Below are 18,115 nucleotides of genomic sequence, written 5' to 3'. Positions count from 1 at the left end.
ACTAAGATTAATTATTGTATTATTTGGAAACATTAATAGTAGTTATAAAATATACTGTTTGGAAACATTGATAGTAGTATTGTTTTAATAAGATAGATATGTGGAAGAAAAGAAAAGAATATGTGAAAAAAAAGTTATTAAAAATGTTAAGTGGAGGATCGAATAGAATCATGGCATTAGTACTTTACCTGTGAAATCTAAACATGTATCACAACAATTTAAGAATCATTGCAATAAAAATAACCGACACTATAAATATATTACTTTATCCAAGTTCTACTTTCTGATTTCTCAAACAATTGATCCATCATAACTTCATAACCATCCTCCGCCGTATCAAACTGGTTCCAACAATGGACTTAATTCAGCCTGCTCCTACTGTTATCGTATGCACCCGTCCAGGGTACAAAAACAGAGAAGAATTTCGTTCAGCACGATTCAAAGATTCACCAATTGTATTGTTCGGTTTTCCCGGTCTAGAAAACGACAAGGAGTCCCCGCCTACAGATGATATCCATCCGCTTGTATGGTGCCAGAAGGAAGAAAACAAAGATAAAGACTTTCCATGCAACTTTTGCGAGCGTGAGTTAGATAGCACCACCGGGTATTATTTATGCGAAGAGTTCGATAAGAGGATCTCTAAAACCAATACTATTGGTTTTCATAAAGAGTGTATCAAACCGATGACCAACAATCCTTATCATCCTAAACATCCGCTCCAAGTTCTCGTGTTTTCGTTAGCGGCACCGAACAAAGTATGCTATTGTTGTTACGCTTATAAAACTCACTTTCATTATTGTTTTGTATGTAATTTTAGCATTTGTCGTGATTGTGCGGAACAACCGGTACTCCTTACAATAGACCACAAGAAAAGGCATGAACATACACTCTACTACATTCCTAGAGAAGCCTCCATGACTTGTGATGTTTGCGCTTTGGATGATCGGAGGTACTTTGTTTATGTCTGTCATCAATGTGATTATGTAGTCCATAAAAAGTGTATCTGCTCGCCATACGTCATAAAGATTTCTCGTCATGAACATCGCCTCTCTTTCACTTCTTCGTTTCTTTCTGGAGAATGGTTTTGCGGGATTTGTCGGAAAAAAATAAACCAATATTATGGAGGATATTCTTGCTTGAAAGGTTGTTATTACTTTGCTCATTCCCAGTGTGCTATACATAAAGATGTATGGGATGGAAAAGAACTTGAAGGAGAACCTGAAGAAATATATGAAAATATTATGCCGTTTGAAGAGATAAGTGATGGAATTATAAAACACTTCAGTCATAAACATCATATGCGACTCCTCAAAGAAGTTGAGAAAACAAAGATTAACAAGCACTGCCAAGCATGCGCATTTCGCATTTATGAAGGTGATATTTATGATTGCTTGGAATGTGATTTTGTTCTCCACAAAGTATGTGCACATCTTTCAGTTAAGAAACAACATGTGTTACATCCTCACCCTCTTTTCTTACAAGAGGAAAATCTACAAACTACGTTTGGGTGTTCAGCTTGCTTTCGTGTATGCAACAGTTTCAGGTATGTGTGTCAAATGGCCGATTGTCTTTTCAAGTTAGACGTGAATTGTGCAGCTGTATCTGTACCACTTAATCATCAATGTCATCCACATCTTTTGTTCCTACCATCTCAACCTGGATCTGCAAGAATGTGTTCGATTTGTAAGAAAACCGAAAAGATCCGTTTAGAATGTGGAGAATGTGATTTTGTGTTTTGTTTTCCCTGTGCAATTCTACCAATGAAGTTCAATTACAATCATGATGAACATCCTCTCATATTTTCATATGAAGAAGACTCGAGTGGTCAACATTGGTGTGATGTCTGTGAAAAAGAAATACTTCCCAAGAATGGAATATATACGTGCTATGATTGTGACATCCAACTCCATATTGAATGCTTACACGGGATCAACATGTACATCTTACCTTGTAAAGAGATTACACTTCATGAAGGAAAATACGATGTTCTTTGCAATGATCTCCTGCTCACACGGTACACATGCAAACGATGCCACAAACGTTGCGAAGACAAGATCGTCTACAAGACATCCGATGTAATTTATTGTTCTATGTATTGTATAGTCTGTGAGAAATATGGGATCAAAAATTAAATTAAAATATATATAAATTATATATTAATATTTCTGTAAACAGTAAATAAACAAGAGATATGATGTAATTTATTGTTCTATGTATTGTATAGTCTGTGAGAAATATGTGATCAAAAATTAAATCAAATAAACAATATATAAATATTAATATATAAGATGACAAATTTAAATGCTGATGTGCCAAACTAATTTCAAACGTCTCAGTCAGAGAAAAATTGATCACATTAGCTGCAGAAGTGTATGGTCATATTCATAAAACAAAACCTTGGAGACACAAAATTATAAATTTTAGCAAAAAAAAAAGTCTTCTGAAACAAGAAATAGAATGTCTACTTGGAGGCCCTTTTCTTCAACAATTAAAGAGACTAATCTGTTGATAGTTCTTATCAATAGACTCTTTGACAGCATCAACCACGAGCTGTGTCTTCCGGCTAATGCTTGGCCAAAACCCACCAGGCTTTGCACCTTTGTTCTTGATTTCTACAACCAGCCTGGCAAATTCTTTCACCATACACGCCTCTTGCGGGAGCTCTGTCTTAACCGTTTGTTCACTCGGAGGATTAACCCACGCGGTCACGGGCTTGTTGAACCAAGCTTTAGTGCACGTGGTGAACGATGCCTCGGTCTCTTGGAACGGGATAACAAAGTCGTCAACGCGAAGTGTGCCTTTTGTTCCAATGGCTGTTATCTCCATTGTAAGGTTTGCCAAGAAAGAGCCGTATATGGTTGCGGTTCGTCCGTCTTCCAAGCTCAGAGATGCTCCACAGGAGAGAATCACTCTCCTGAGTCGTTTAGGACGGTGGCTGGAGAGGCCGTGACTGTTTTGGGAAGCTCAAAGTTGTTGGCTACAAGGGTTGCTCGGATTGCATACCATCCAAGGTCTCCGAGGGCAGCAAGACCATCAAGATCCTGTTTCACATGGATGTCGTTTTGGAGGAAATTAACAAAGCCATAGTCCCGGCTAGTGATGAGAGACAGAGAGAGTGGTGATAGAGAGAAAACCAGGAGCAAAGACGAGACATGTGTACAGCTTTAGTCTTGAAAGAAAACACCTAGCTCTAGTCGAGGACCCAATAAAATATTGGGAGTCTTCGTTTGGTGGGAAATAAGATTAGTTTAAACGAAAACAAACGTTTTATAAAATGGTCTAAGCCTAATGCCTAGTTTGCCTACTACCAATTGCAGTGTTAAGAACTCTTTAATCGTTTACCAAAACAAAAAAAAAAACTCTTTAATCAAAATTCAAAAGATATAATTTTGCATTAAGAGACGGGGCAAAATAATTTGAAACCTGAAATGTGAAAAGAAGACTGCTCTTATCAGAGAAACCATAGCAAACATGAAATTAGCAGTCTTGGGAAATGAGACAATAAAAATCACTTTAAGAGATTAATCACAATCTTCGCAAAAATGTCAAATTTATACGACCACCAAATTGATTCAAGTATTAGTTCAAAACCAAAACCAAAAACAAAACATGACTCTTTAAATAATCTCTCCAGACTAAACTGACCAATACTCATAAATCAAGCTTTGTTTTTTTTTCCAAGTAATATTTCCAGAAATAATAAACTTTTGTTCTTCTTCTGAGTGATAAATGATGAAATAGACAAATCCAAATTACATGCTCTCAAAAAAGCTCTTATAATCTACATGAACTCGAAATCGTCCATGGCATCATAAGGACCAGCCACTAGATCGTCATTGGCCTTATCTACAATCAGTTGTTTCTTTTTCCCACCTGATCATCACAAAAAAAAAAAATTCACACTTAAAACTTCAGAATAACGAATCTACAAATCAATAACCCAAAAATTAGAAGGTGAGTGAGTGTCAATGCACATACCAGTCTTCTTTCTACCAGCAGCAGCTTCTTTCTCCGCCTTAAGTTTTTCATTTGCTATTGCTGTAATGGACGAAGCAACATCTTTAACATCTGCTGCCTTCATGTTGGTCACGGAATGTCTCATGACTGCTTTGAGTAGCGCAATATAATGATAACTTTTCTGCAAACCGGAAGAAACCCAAAATATATAAGTTCAACATGCCAACTTGCCAAGAGCGTTTACTATATAAAGAGAAGAAAGGCTCTATGCAAACAAACCTCATATGGTTGAAGCCTATGAGAAATCATTTCAGCATATTCCAAAAAATCGCTTTCAGACTTGGGGATGAACACATCAAGTTTTGTCTCGTCACCCTTCGTCCCAAAGAGTTCAGCAGTTGCCTTGTAGTCAGCTTCTTCAACAAGCCTGTGAGAGAAAGAGCATTAACGTATAAGAACACACTGTCTTTGCTCTGTTTATAAAATCTCTGTCTCAACAAAAAAAAAAAGTAGAAAGATTTATATATTACCTCTGCATGCGAAGTTTCTCAGAGATAGGATCCAAAGGTTCTTCTTCCTTTGGTGCTTCTTTGGGAACATCGGCTGCTTTACCCTTCTTTTCAACAGCTTTGGCTGCTGCTTTAGCCTTCTCAGTAGCAGGCTTTACCGGAGCAGGTTCGTCGTTGTCATCATCATCATCCTCCTCCCAAGAGTCCTTAATATCATTCTCATCTACATTCTCATCTACATCCTCGTCATCCCAGTTGCTTTTAAGCTCAACTTTAGCTGGAAGTGGTGCAAGCTGCTCATCCTCTGAAATCATCAAAAAAATAAAAAAAAAACTATAAGCAATCAAACTTTCAATAAGATTCACACTTGCGCAAGTGAATCAATTTTATAATGTGATTGTAGATAAAAAAAACACATAAAGAGACATTAAAGTATAATCTTACCCCAATCATCCATAACTGCTAGTAGTTATCGAGTAAAAAAATACTGATATGTGAATCCAACTGTAAAACCTGTCAAGACATATACATAAAGCATCAGAATCAGACAGAACATACTTGTTCTGCATATAAGGAGAAACACAACACAAATTGGGCATACTAATCTACAAATCTAACGTTCTGGAGCATAAATCAAGATTGAGAAAACGAATGAGAATTAATAAATCGTACACAGATAAGTCTCAATTCGAGAAACAAACAGCATAAGGTTGGGCAATTTAGGGAAAAACACAACAGAGATCAACCGCTTTGACAGAATTGAGATTTTTTTTCTTTCTTAAGAGCTAGAAGCGAAAGCAGAAACTTTGAAGAAGATTAACATACCGAGACTCAGCGAGGAAGATGGAAGGAGCGTGTACTTTGGATGAGATCGGTCTCCGATGTAAAGAGGATGCGATAGGCTTTTAAACGGCTGGGTGGGGGATTTAGGGTTTTCTTAATTATATAATTCCTCTCCTCTTTAGATTTATGTCTTTTTCTAAAGTCTTTCCTTTTTAAGCAAAAAGGAAAAAGAAAGAATAGCCTAGCTGAAATCTCACAAATTATTATTATTTATTATTTATTTTTCTTTTTAGTCAAACATAGATTACCTTTTTTCTTAATGTATTTTTTTATTTTTTAACTTTAAAATATAGATGAATTTCTTTCTAATGCATTTCTTTATTTTTGCCTCTATAAAGAAATATTCTCAAAAAATTATATTTTAATTTTACAAGAAGCATCTTTTATTTATAAAAGTTGATAACTAACACTATTGACTTTTAATTTTTAAAAGATTTTTATAAAATTATGAATTTGTTTAAACTAAAGTTGTATTAAAAAACTATTATGTAAATAAAAATAATAGTTTTATTTTTACAGAAAGTATATTTTCTATAAAATAATTATTTTGGTTATAAATATAAAAGTTTTGAAAATTAAAAGACTATTTAAAAAAAATATGACTCTATAATAGAGAAACGCTTTTTTAACTATATTTAAAGAAGAATAAATAGAATTCCTTTATTATATAGATGGGATGAATCATTTTTTCATGTATTATAGCATAAAGATGTGAAAATAACAAGGGCAATTTAGGTGAAAAACCAAGAAATATAAAGATATTAGCAAAATACCAAAGAGAAAAAAATTGTGTCTATGTGGCAACAAAAATGGAGTAAAAAGACATATTTACCCTGGACGTTTAAGATTTTGCTTTTTTGGTTTTAGGTTTATAGGATTTTTATCTGACACAAGATATACAATTAGATTTGGCAAGATTGCGTTTATATTAGATGGATTTGCATCGGTAAACAAAAAATATACAGTGACAAGAACATAACTCTAACGCAAAAGGTAGGTGTATATTAAAAAAGATTTCGGTGAGATTTTATTTAGAAATTAGTTTAATTGATAATTATATGTTATTCTCTTATCTATTGGGCGTTTATGTAAAAGACTGGATTGCTAATTGTGTAACCGGCTAACTAATTGAATAGCAAATCAGTGGAATATTATCTGGGTAAACGGATTGCTTTATCCTAACAACTTATTCCATATAAAGAACTAGATCTTAAACCATGCCATGAATACTAAACTCTAAACCAGAAATACTAAACCCTAACCCCAGTAGAAAGCTTTAAACCCAAACCCAATCACTAAACCCTAAATCATAAACCTAATAATAACTGGAACCCAAACCTTAGTCATTAAACCCTAAACACAACACTAAAACCTAAAGTCAATAGGAACCCATGAACCCAAACCTCCACTAAGTGTAAGCAAATTATCTAGAAAACTGATTTCTTATACAATTATGTATTTTGTTAACCGGCTAACTTGTTTTTTTTTACCGTAAATGATAATGTATTAAAGTTCATCTTAGCCGGATATTGTTAGAATTATCCATCGATTGTAAATATTGACCGGTTAAATAGTTTGACTCCATCTGAAAAAACTAATTTCTTATACAATTATGTATCTTGTTAACCGGATAACTTGTCATTTCACCCTAAACGATAATGTATTAAATTTCATGCTAATCGGATATTGTTAGAATTACCCGTCAGTTGTAAATATTGGCTGGTTAAATAGTTTGACTTCATATTTTGTGACTTGAAAGGCTTGGTGACTTGAAGGGAAGACCCCTAAACCCAAACCCTAGTCACTAAATCCTAAACCCTAAACCCAATAGTAACCCCGGAAACAAAATTCTATTTATTAAACCCTAAACCCAAAACTAAACCCTAAAGCCATTAAAAACCCCTAAACCCAAACCTCCGCGTAAGTGTAAACAAATTATCTGAAAAACTAATATCTTATACAGTTATATATCTTGTTAACCGGATAACTTGTTATTTCACCCTAAACGATAATGTATTAAATTTCATGTTAACCGGATATTGTTAGAATTACTCATCAGTTGTAAATATTGGCTGGTTAAATAGTTTGACTCCATATTGCGTGACTTGAAGAGCTTGGTGACTTGAAGAGCTTGGTAACTTGAAGGGAGGACATTTTCTTTGGTTCAGTCATTTTGTCAAACACTTGGTGTGCAAATTCTTAAACCAAAACCTCTTTAAAAACAATAGTCAGAGAACAAAAATAGTTGATTTATACGAAATTTCCAAAAGATTCTACTCCAAAACAAGTCCTGTTTCAAATTCAAAACCAAAAAAAATAATCCATTACAGATTCGAACGGAGAGACAACAAGAATAAAGTTGAAAACTTTTAAGAAAAATCCAGTTACCTTTTAGGCCTTAATCGCATAGAATCAACCAATGGACTCAGCTTTGACAAAAATCAAGAAACAAACAAGAACATAGCTTAAGAAGAACAAGAATAAAAAAGAAAGAGTGAAAGAGAGTTCTTCTGACACAAAATTGAAAAGAAATCTTTGCATATCAGATGAAGATTTGGTATCGCTTATTGAGAAGTTTATGTAGTAGAAGTAACAGAGTAAAACAACACTATGAACAGTTGTCATTTTTTTTGCTTTTGGTATATCACCAATATCATAAAAATGTTTTGGTAGAGCTCCAAATTTCTCAAATAACAATGGGCTATAAAATCTAGATGCTCTTAGAATCATATGGTCGAACCGGTCACAAGTGTCCCAAATATAGTCTTCCTTTTCTTATTTCAAATTAGGTCTTCTTTCATTTTTTTTCTTTTGAAAAAATATTTAATTTTTTAAAAGGATTGATTTGATTTAAAATGTGTTATTTAGTACAAAGGGGAAGAACAACAAAACCAGAGCAATAGAATCGGATGTGTCAGAAGCTGTGATTGCCTGATTGGATTACTTGAACAACTTGGAAAGCTTAGAAAATCGATGGTACCAGATTTGGAAACGATGGCCCTTCAATATTACCATATGTTATTTGCAGAAGATAATTTACTCATATGTGTATAACGACAGAATGTGACGCAACTGAGACAGCATATTTTCTAAAAACATACGGGGAAGCATCGGAACACTTGATCAATGTGCAAATCATCAATGATCTTTGGAGAATCAAAAGTAAAATTGGCATTGATAAAGAATAAGGAGAATGCATATATATCTTGGATTTTATCAGAATGGCTTCAGTGAAGCAAGCACACGTAGAGTGTGAATGAGAACTTCTAAAGATAGCAATGCTGATGCACAAAAGGGCCCGTAAACTCAAGAAGCACAAGCTCAGAAAAAACACACAGCCAAGTCGAACCAAGTAAACCGTATGCTAATCTATCCCAATTAATGTTTTACATCTTCATAACAAGTATACTCATAAGATCAAGAGAGTGCCACCAAAAATCATTGATTCAATCATTTGGTTTGTTCTTCACCTTTCATGTACTTGGTGAACTATAATATCTTCTCCAATTCATCATACAGAACAGAACCCGTTGAGGTTAAGACAAGATTAAAAAAAAAAAACATTCTACAAAGCGAAGCTTTTGAAAATATATCAAATTCATTTCATAAAGTTATAAATTTCCATCTTCTGGAAACAAGAGACCTTGACGCACACGCTTGCATACTTTTCCAGCTTCAATTTCATTAATGGACTGACTCAAAACGTATCCCACATTATAGACTTCTCACGAAAACCAATTACAGAAAAGTGCGTAAACCCTAAATCCCAGAATCGGTTTAAGCAGAGTGGTGAGTACCAATTAGGCTCTGGATGAAACCCGAAGAATCCAACCCTGTACCTCCCATGTAATACCTATCAAGAACATCATGAATCATCTTAGCAGCAATCTTCGTATCATCTCCAAGTCCATCCACTCTCTGAATCAGCAAAGCCAAACGCGACACGAACTCATACTCAGCCCCACGAAACCTCAAAGCCTCACCACGCACTTTCCTCACTAACCTCAACAGCCCTGGGGATGAACACATCAAGTTTTGTCTCGTCACCCTTCGTTCCAAAGAGTTCAGCAGTTAGCTTGTAGTCAGCTTCTTCAACAAGCCTGTGAGAGAAAGAACATAAATGTATAAGAACACAGAGTTTTTGGTCTGTTTATAAAACCTTGTCTGGACAAATATGTAAAGGGAAGATTTATATATTACCTCTGCAAGCGAAGTTTCTCAGAGATAGGAACCAAAGGTTCTTCCTTTGGTGCTTCTTTTGGAACATCGGCTGCTTTGCCCTTCTTTTCAACAGATTTGGCTGCTGCTGCTTTCTTAGGAGGAGCCTTCTCAGTAGCAGGCTTGACCGGAGCAGGTTCGCCATCATCATCATCCTCCTCCCAAGAGTCCTTAATATCATTCTCATCTACATTCTCATCTACATCCTCGTCATCCCAGTTGCTTTTAAGCTCAACTTTAGCTGGAAGTGGTGCAAGCTGCTCCTCCTCTTAAATCATCAAAAAAATAAAAAAAAACTATAAGCAATCAAACTCCAATAAGATTCACACTTGCGCAAGTGAATCAATTTTGTAATGTGATTATAGATAAAAAACACATAAAGAGACATTAAAGTATAATCTTACCCCAATCATCCATAATTGCTAGTAGTTATCGAGTAAAAAAATACAAGGCTGATATGTGAATCCAACTGTAAAACCTGTCAAGACATATACATAAAGCATCAGAATCAGACAAAACATACTTGTTCTGCCTATAAGGAGAAACACAACACAAATTAGGCATACTAATCTACAAATCTAATGGGGTTTCTGGAGCATAAGTTGATGATGAACTAAGGAGATCAATAAATCTAATGAGAATTTACGTAATCGTACACAGATAAGTCTCAATTCGAGAAGCAAAGAGCATAAGGTTGGGCAATTTAAGTAAAAACACAACAGAGATCTAGACGCAGCGAAAGAAGAAACCTTTGAATAAGATAAACATACCGAGACAAGAAGAGATACAGCCGAGGAAGATGAAGGAGCGTGTTCTTTGAATGAGATCGGTCTCCGATGCAAGGAGGATGCGATAGGCTTTTTAAACGGCTGGGTGGGGTGCGTGGTTTCGGTGGATTTAGGGTTTTTTTATATAGTTCCTCTTCTCTTTAGATTTATGTCTTTTTCTAAAGTCTTTCCTTTTTAAGCAAAAAAAAAAAGGAGAATAGCCTAGCCGAAATCTCACAAATTATTACTCACTTCGGTTAGATTCATATGGTCGAACCGGTCACAAGTGTCCCGAATATGATCTTCCTTTCTTATTTCAAATTAGGTCTTCTTTCAATTTTTTCTTTAAAAAAAATATTTAAATTTTTTAAAAAGATTAATTTTATTTTAAAATGTGTTGTTTAGTACGAAGGAAATAATAAGAAAAACAGAGCAATAGAATCGGATGTGTCGGAAGCTCTGATTGGATACTTGAACAACTTGGAAAGCTTAGAAAATCGATTGTATCAGATTTGGAAACGATGGCCCTTCAATATTACCATATGTTATTTGCAGAAGATAGTTCACTCATGTGTACAAAGACAGAATACGAGGCAACTGAGAGAGCATATTTCCTAAAAGCATAAGAGGAAGCATCAGAACACTTAATCAATGTGCAAATCATCAATGATCTTTGGAGGATCAAAAGTACACAGGGCATTGATAAAGAATGAGGAGAATGCACACATCTTCGATTATCAAAATGCTTCAGTGAAGCAAGCACACGTAGAGTGTGAATGAGAACTTCTAAAAGGGCCCGTAAACTCAAGAAGCACAAGCTCAGAAAAAACACACAGCCAAGTCGAACCAAGTAAACAGTATGCTAATCTATCCCAATTAATGTTTTACATCTTCATAACAAGTATACTCAGAAGATCACTAAAAATCATTGATTCAATTCTTTGGTTTGTTCTTCGCCTTTCATCTACTTTAGCAAAGCTAAGATAACGTTGAACATGATTGAAGAAAACATAAAGCTAACTAATATTTGACTCATTGGCAAACTAAAGTGAACTACAATCTCTTCTTCAATTCATCATACAGAACAGAATCCGTTGAGGTTAAAACAAAACGTTATAGACTTCTCAATAGCTAAAACCAATTACAAAAACGCATAAACCCTAAATCCCAGAATCGGTTTAAGCAGAGTGATGAGTACCAATCAGGCTCTGGATGAAACCCGAAGAATCCAACCCTGTACCTCCCATGTAATACCTATCGAGAACATCACGAATCATCTTCGCAGCAATCTTCGTATCATCTCCAAGTCCATCCACTCTCTCAATCATCAAAGCCAAACGCGACACAAACTCATACTCAGCCCCACGAAACCTCAAAGCTTCACCACGCACTTTCCTCACTAACCTCAACAGCCCTTTACGCACAACCACATCTCGTTTCCTCACGTTAACCATCTCCCAAACCGAACTCACGATCGCGTAAACCGAGTCCCAAACCAAATCTTTCCTCTCCAAGTTTATCAGCTGCAGCATCAGACTAAACCCAGCTTCCAGAGCTAAACACCATTCTTCACAATCTTGATCAAGCAAGCCTTTAACGATCTTGAAACCGAGATCATTCTCCAGCAACGGCTTCAAGAAATCTTCGTCGAGAACGGTCGGTAACTCGCCGAACATCAGCAGCATTCTCTTGTCGTCGAGAGAGGCGATGAAGGAGGAGAGCTCGTCCCACGGGATGGAATCGATGAAGAAATCGACGGAGACGCGAGATACGATTCTCGTGAGGAGTTTAAACTCGCGATCGGAGGTTTCTTGCTGTGCAAGGCAAGCGTTTAGATGTTCTTTGATATCGTTCAGCGCCTCTTTTTTCAACGCGACGTTAGACTCTTCGAGGTCGATGAGAAGCGAGGCGAGGAGATCGAGGGAGTAGGATCGAACGCATGAGCGAGAGGAGGAGGGGAACGCCGTCGTCGTCATGGATCTGTACGCGTGGATGAGCTTGACGGCTAGGAGATTCGGGAAATGCTTCTTGAAGGTTTTGTAGAGGAGGTTCGAGGATTCGTCTGATTCTTTCGCGTAGCAGAGGTTGGTGATGAGTCTGGTGATTCCTGCGGCGTCGCGTGTTGCGAGGATCTCTTTAGCTTTGTTCGCGATGTAGAGACGAGATGAAGTGATGGGAGGAGGAGGGTAAGAGGAAGAGGCTCCGTTGTTGTTGCTTCGATTTCCTGAAGAAGACGACATACTGATCTGTGTTTGTGCTCAGAGAATAAGGATAAATCATGAAGAAAACAGATTTGATGAATCTTTTCAATAATATTCGTTCTGTTGACTTTGACGTAGTTTTACGTTAGAATGACCAAATTACCCTTCAACAGAATAGTGGTGTCATTGTTAAAAACTCACATGTTGAGTACGCGCTCTTTTCCTTTTTTTTTTTTGTGTAACATGAAAAATCGTAGGAGTTGGGCAGTGGGTACAAATCTAAAACCAAGCTTAAGCAAATTGAAATTCATCGTTGCAAACCAGTACCTGTTTTTATTATTAATAACCCGGATTGAATAGAGAATTATAATGAATCAATCAAATTCAGAAAGTATACAGAAAATTTGGTCTATTAATTCATAACTTCGACTAAATTTGATAATTTATTTAAATCTTAACATAAATGTTTATTTGAAACTGATCCGGAAATTTTAAACGATTTGAACCGGAAAAGACCGATAGCCTACTTTTCAAAATTAAAAACCTGGATAACTTGAACCGAACCAATGAGAGTTTTTTGTGAAGAAGATAACTTAAAAATTCGTACCATGGGCTCATGATTCGCCACGTAGAAAACGCCTTCTCTCAAATCTCATCACTTTCATTAGAACTCAGCTCAGTTCTGAAGCACTGCAACATTACAAAACAACATCAATGGGTGACAATACTGTGCGTTTTGGCCTTCTCGGATGCATCAGATTCGCGTCGAAATTCGTCAGAACGGTAACCCAATCCTCAAACGCCGTTATCGTCGCCATCAGCGATCCGTCTATCGAAATCGCGAACACCTTCGCCGCCGTGAACAACTTATCCCCGGAGAGCGTATCGGTGTACGGAAGCTACGAGGAGCTGCTCGACGACCCACGCGTCGACGCCGTTTACCTGACGATGCCGGTGACTCAGCGAGCGAAATGGGCGGTGACGGCGGCGGAGAAGAGAAAGCATCTTCTGGTCGAGAAACCGCCGGCGCAGAACGCGGCGGAGATTGATAAGATCGTGGATGCTTGTGTATCTAACGGCGTGCAGTTCATGGACGGTACGATCTGGTTGCATCATAAACGGACGGTCAGGATTAGAGAAATGATGTTTGATTCTGGATTGCTTGGAGACGTTCGCCACGTAAGCTTTGCCTTTTAGTTTTTGTTTTTCCAATTTTTATCTTATATCATGGAAGTACAAGTGTACAACATGCAGAACATAGAATATGGTATGTTTTTTTCTCAAGGCAGTCAGGCAGAACATGGTATGTTAAGCTGGCCATGCTATTATATAGTTTTGAATTTTCTTTGTAGCATTTTTTGCCAGTTTATCAACATGAGAAGTAAACTTTCTAGGAATACACTGAAACGAGTTCCCAAAGTCTTTTGGCTAACACTTAATTAAATATCATAGCAGATGTTATTTGTTAAATTGACCTATATAATGTTTTTCTCTGACATTTAGAACAACCAACATATAATGTCACTATTAACCCATATAATAGTTAGAAAAGCTCAAATAAGGCTTTGGCATATTTTAGTTTTTAATACTGAAATAGGCTCGTATAAGATAAGATTAGTGAATTTTATTTCATGAATGCATATGCTTGAGCAGCGAAGTGCTTGTTAGGATTTTGAGTAATGTAGTTTAGTATTATGTGTTTGGCTGCTTGACATATTTGTCCCAAAGTATTATATATATGTGAGCTATAACATGTACTATATATATAATTATCATATATGTTTTGCAGATGTACAGCACGATGACGACCCTTGTACCGGAGCAAGTACTGGAGAGACTGACTAAAGAAGCGATGGGATTAGCTGGAGCCATCGGAGAGCTTGGGTGGTACCCTATAGGAGCAGCTCTATGGGCTATGTCTTACCAGATGCCAGTATCTGTAAGAGCTCTTCCTTCCTCCGTCGCCACTAACTCTGTTGGGACCATCTTGTCCTGTTCTGCCTCCCTTCAGTTCGGTTCAACCTCAACCGCAACGGCAATGGTCCACTGCTCTTTTCTCTCTCAGCTCTCGACTGAGTTAGCTATCTCAGGTTCTTATGATTTGTCTTTATCTCCTAGGTTGAAACAAAATGTAGTATTTGTATTGACATCAGTTGTTTGAAATGGATGGTCAGGATCAAAGGGGTCGGTTCAAATGAATGACTATGTGATCCCTTACAAGGAGGACACAGCTTGGTTCGAGTATACAAGTGGCGCTAAGTTCGTGGACATGCACACTGGTTGGAACATGATGCCGGAGAAAGTCACGGTGGACTGCAGCGGAACTGAGGAGTCGCAGGAGGGAACGATGCTGAGAGAGTTTGTGAAGCTTGTCCAAGGAATCAAGCGGGGTGATTCAGAGGCCGATCCAAGGTGGCCAGAGATCAGTAGGAAGACGCAGTTGGTGGTTGATGCTGTGAAGAAATCTGTTGATACTGGTTGTGAAGTGGTTTATCTTTAGTGGTTTATTAACATTTGATTTTATATACATATCTCCTTTCGCTTATACAAAAAAAAAACACTAGAATTGACTTCTTAGTCGATCAATCGATAGTGACGGTATAACGGAAACATATTGGAAATGGTTTGTGAAACTCTTACTGTACATAGCAGAGTCATATGAAGCTCGCGCAAGAAAAACTAAGAATTAAAAAAATAAGATAGCTCAAAGCTTCAAGGTTAAATCTGGAAGACAACTCTCCGTATCCATTGCTTGTTTGACCTCCAAGAAATCCACTTTGCTTTCACCCGAATTATCATTACAAGCTTCAGCCGTAACAGCCGCTTGTCTGAAACTCCCCGGCCAGAGCAGCTCGGTATCCTCGTCCTCCACGAAGAAAGGTACACAATTACTGTAATACCCCTGGTTAAACCTGGCAATGTTTCTAATAATCGTTTCTGGTGATGGCCTTAGGTCGTGGGACGAGCCATGCGCCTGTATTCCCAAAGTCCTGAATGATGTCATGTTACCATGCAGAGGGAGGCAAGAGAGAGCAGCAGCGGCATAGGGGCTACTAGATCCTCTAGGGAAAACTCCAGCCAGACCCATACGCACAGCACGTTTTGCGAGCGTTCTTTCACGTTTGTGAGCGTTCTGGTGACCGCCAAGAGCCTGAGAGCTGTAAAACTTTCTTTGACAGTAGTTGCAAGAAAAGACTCTCTTCAATGCAGACGGTTTTTGTTGTTGTTGTTGTTGCTGTTGTTGCTCTGGGTTGTTACTTTCGCTCGTCCTCGAAATTGGCAGCGTCAAAGAAGATGATTCTAGATCCAAATTGTTGTTGTTGAAACGGAGGCTAAGATTGAGAGAGATGGGTCTGCAATATTCTCCTACCGGAGACAAGTTCGAGACAGCTTGGCTACTGGTATCGTCTGGATGATCATGTTCCGATAAAGCTTCAGCCTCGAGGTCTAAGATGGGTCTCATAGTTTTGGCAGAAACTAACGGTCCGTTGTTTTATCTTTTTCTGCAATAACTGTTAATATTTAGCGAAAGTGAAGTAATAATTATACTTTGAAAGCAAATAATAACTTTAAGAACTTTGATGTATCATAATTGGGTAATGTCCAAACAAAGTCTGAGAATGTCTTCAAAAATATTATGATAAAATAGTAATTCAAGAAAAAAACAAGTGGAAGGAAACATTGATGGGACTTATAAATAGTCCTAATGAGTCAATGACTAGACAACATCAGAAGTGCCAAATTTAGTACTGACACATCCATCAAGCAGTCAACTCTAAATTAATCAAAATCTACTATTTTTATTTAGCAATAACACTAACAAGCAATTAGATTACGAGTTTTGCCCCCCCCAAAAAAAAGCAATTAGATTACGAGTATGATCCACACATTTTCTACTTCATGTGCTTCATTCTGCGTCTCCGTCAGTTAAAATCGAAAAAAACACACGTATAATGCGACAAATAAACCGACAAACAAACACAAAGCAACAGAAAAAACAAACAAACAGATACTGCGAAATATCACCGACAGCGAAATCAAATTACTTACGAAGCAGATCCATACTTTATATAATTATCTCCGTAAGTTCTATTTTAATATCGTTCATTATGATCTTATCCCAGTACAACTGAGATAAACAATTTAAGATCCAACTCGTAACCATCATAAAAATATAAGAAAGAAGTAGGAAAAAAACGCAAAGTAATAAAATTATGAAAATAAAGAGAAAAATTGTTTTTTTATCAATTTAGGTGAGAAACAAATTTATTCTATACTTTTTTAGAATAAAAAGAATGAAAAAATGAAAAGAAATAATTATTCTTTATAAATGGTAAAAAAATAAGAATGATAAGGAATGCATTATTTCCTTTAATTCCTTGGTTAAACTCATAATTTCTTGTAACTTTAAGGTATATCATTAGCCTAAGCATCGAAACTGGAAATGGAAAAGGTAATATAAATTTTGGGATAAGATATAGTAAATTAGAGGGTATCCAATGTTGTTGAGCAGAACGAAAAGAAAGAGCAAGTCGAAACTAATTTAGAATATTTGACTGCCCCAAACCTTTTTTACAGTTACCGGAACCATGCTAATAATTGTATATTAATCATCAAAACTACAACCTTAGATGCACAACAATGAGACAGAAGTTAATGCAAGAACATAGAGGCTTGGGATTTGAAGAAAAGAAGAATACTTATACCTCTTAAGATGAAGAGGAGACAGAGGCTTGGGATTTGAAGAAAGAACTGAGAGCTATGATCAGCTTTGTCTCCATCGATCTCGAGGGTAGTTTGGGGATTTAAAAGAAATAGGAGAAGAGAGAGATAGATGAGAGAGGGATGTGAGATTTTGTGAGTGTTATGTTTGGTTTTGGAGCACAAAAGAGAAGAGCGAGTGGATTGTATAGTGTAAGATGATGTTCTATTATTTTGGGAAAAGCCAAGGTTGCTGTGAGTGGGAGTGGAGAGGACAATGGTGGGACGTCTCACACTTAAGTTAAGTAGAGTTCTTAAATTCGGATAAATTTCTTTATTTTTTTTTAGTTTCTTGTGATTTTATAATGATTCATCATGTATGTGTGTGATGGTTCAATTGGTTTCATACTCAGAGTCCATAACTCGAGTTATTAACTCTGTAAAAGGTGAAAGTTGGCAGTCGAGTGCGGCTAATTGAATCAACTAGATGAGCGTGTTGCTTTAGTATCGTGGGATCTGAGATCTATCTCCAATATGTTTTGCTATTTCAACTTCTAAAATATAAAAATTCTATAATAGAAAAAATATATGTTTCAATGTATTCTTCTAAAATAATAATTTTTAAATATAGAATAAAAAATAGATATTTCTATTATAGAAAAATAAATAGAGGTAAGTTGGAATAATTTTATCTCTAAATGATATTATAGAGATCGAAAATATCAATGGATTAAAAATGTTTTGAATTCAGTCACAAGCTTACATTTCAAGAAAAAAAGATTTACTATTTATTTGATTCATCACAAGTATTATCAAAAAGTTAATCTTGAACTTGAAAATATTAAAAATAAAATCATCTAAAGTTTTTAACTTATAATAATAACTCAATATAATCTACCTGTACTTTTTGAGAATTTCA

The 18,115-nt window shown here is 36.4% G+C and overlaps 6 protein-coding genes and 1 pseudogene across 8 annotated transcripts; 2 read left to right on the top strand and 5 right to left on the bottom strand.

The window, feature by feature from the left end:
• Positions 1–312: 312 nt before the first annotated feature.
• On the top strand, positions 313–2,339 carry LOC108816690 (uncharacterized). The gene has a single exon (XM_018589257.2). It carries the CDS (start codon positions 354–356, stop codon positions 2,130–2,132), a length of 1,779 nt encoding a protein of 592 aa, XP_018444759.2. The 5' UTR covers positions 313–353; the 3' UTR covers positions 2,133–2,339.
• An 89-nt stretch (positions 2,340–2,428) lies between these two features.
• Positions 2,429–3,464, bottom strand: LOC130504626 (uncharacterized oxidoreductase At4g09670-like; annotated as a pseudogene).
• Positions 3,465–3,633: 169 nt separating this feature from the next.
• On the bottom strand, positions 3,634–10,365 carry LOC108816698 (uncharacterized). 3 transcript variants are annotated; one of them, XM_056999246.1, is made up of 6 exons: positions 10,298–10,365; positions 9,932–10,005; positions 4,488–4,770; positions 4,237–4,384; positions 3,979–4,138; positions 3,634–3,873 (listed from the first exon to the last, which is right to left on the bottom strand). In XM_056999246.1, exons 2-6 carry the CDS (start codon positions 9,942–9,944, stop codon positions 3,782–3,784), a joined length of 696 nt encoding a protein of 231 aa, XP_056855226.1. In that variant the 5' UTR covers positions 9,945–10,005; positions 10,298–10,365; the 3' UTR covers positions 3,634–3,781. The 3 variants fall into 3 exon arrangements, with proteins under 3 accessions (XP_056855226.1, XP_018444768.2, XP_018444770.2); XM_018589266.2 differs by lacking the exons at positions 9,932–10,005; positions 10,298–10,365 and adding exons at positions 4,911–4,979; positions 5,292–5,432; XM_018589268.2 differs by lacking the exons at positions 9,932–10,005; positions 10,298–10,365 and adding exons at positions 4,911–4,970; positions 5,292–5,397.
• On the bottom strand, positions 8,840–10,363 carry LOC130494610 (uncharacterized). Its single transcript, XM_018589270.2, has 4 exons — positions 10,298–10,363; positions 9,932–10,005; positions 9,510–9,795; positions 8,840–9,409 (listed from the first exon to the last, which is right to left on the bottom strand). Exons 2-4 carry the CDS (start codon positions 9,942–9,944, stop codon positions 9,289–9,291), a joined length of 420 nt encoding a protein of 139 aa, XP_018444772.1. The 5' UTR covers positions 9,945–10,005; positions 10,298–10,363; the 3' UTR covers positions 8,840–9,288.
• A 940-nt stretch (positions 10,366–11,305) lies between the features above and the next one.
• LOC108816693 (uncharacterized) lies at positions 11,306–17,314 on the bottom strand. The gene is made up of 2 exons (XM_018589261.2): positions 17,202–17,314; positions 11,306–12,540 (listed from the first exon to the last, which is right to left on the bottom strand). Exon 2 carries the CDS (start codon positions 12,532–12,534, stop codon positions 11,473–11,475), a length of 1,062 nt encoding a protein of 353 aa, XP_018444763.2. The 5' UTR covers positions 12,535–12,540; positions 17,202–17,314; the 3' UTR covers positions 11,306–11,472.
• Positions 13,129–15,128, top strand: LOC108816692 (uncharacterized oxidoreductase At4g09670-like). The gene is made up of 3 exons (XM_018589259.2): positions 13,129–13,674; positions 14,285–14,585; positions 14,670–15,128. Exons 1-3 carry the CDS (start codon positions 13,210–13,212, stop codon positions 14,993–14,995), a joined length of 1,092 nt encoding a protein of 363 aa, XP_018444761.1. The 5' UTR covers positions 13,129–13,209; the 3' UTR covers positions 14,996–15,128.
• On the bottom strand, positions 15,089–17,314 carry LOC108816697 (zinc finger protein 4). Its single transcript, XM_056999245.1, has 2 exons — positions 17,202–17,314; positions 15,089–16,007 (listed from the first exon to the last, which is right to left on the bottom strand). Exon 2 carries the CDS (start codon positions 15,956–15,958, stop codon positions 15,200–15,202), a length of 759 nt encoding a protein of 252 aa, XP_056855225.1. The 5' UTR covers positions 15,959–16,007; positions 17,202–17,314; the 3' UTR covers positions 15,089–15,199.
• Positions 17,315–18,115: the final 801 nt, after the last annotated feature.

This window comes from Raphanus sativus, unplaced genomic scaffold, assembly GCF_000801105.2.
Source record: "Raphanus sativus cultivar WK10039 unplaced genomic scaffold, ASM80110v3 Scaffold1708, whole genome shotgun sequence".
In the NCBI taxonomy this organism is placed as follows: Eukaryota; Viridiplantae; Streptophyta; class Magnoliopsida; order Brassicales; family Brassicaceae; genus Raphanus; species Raphanus sativus.
Note: the sequence above shows the minus strand (reverse complement) of the source record. Positions and strands in the feature narration are given on the sequence as shown.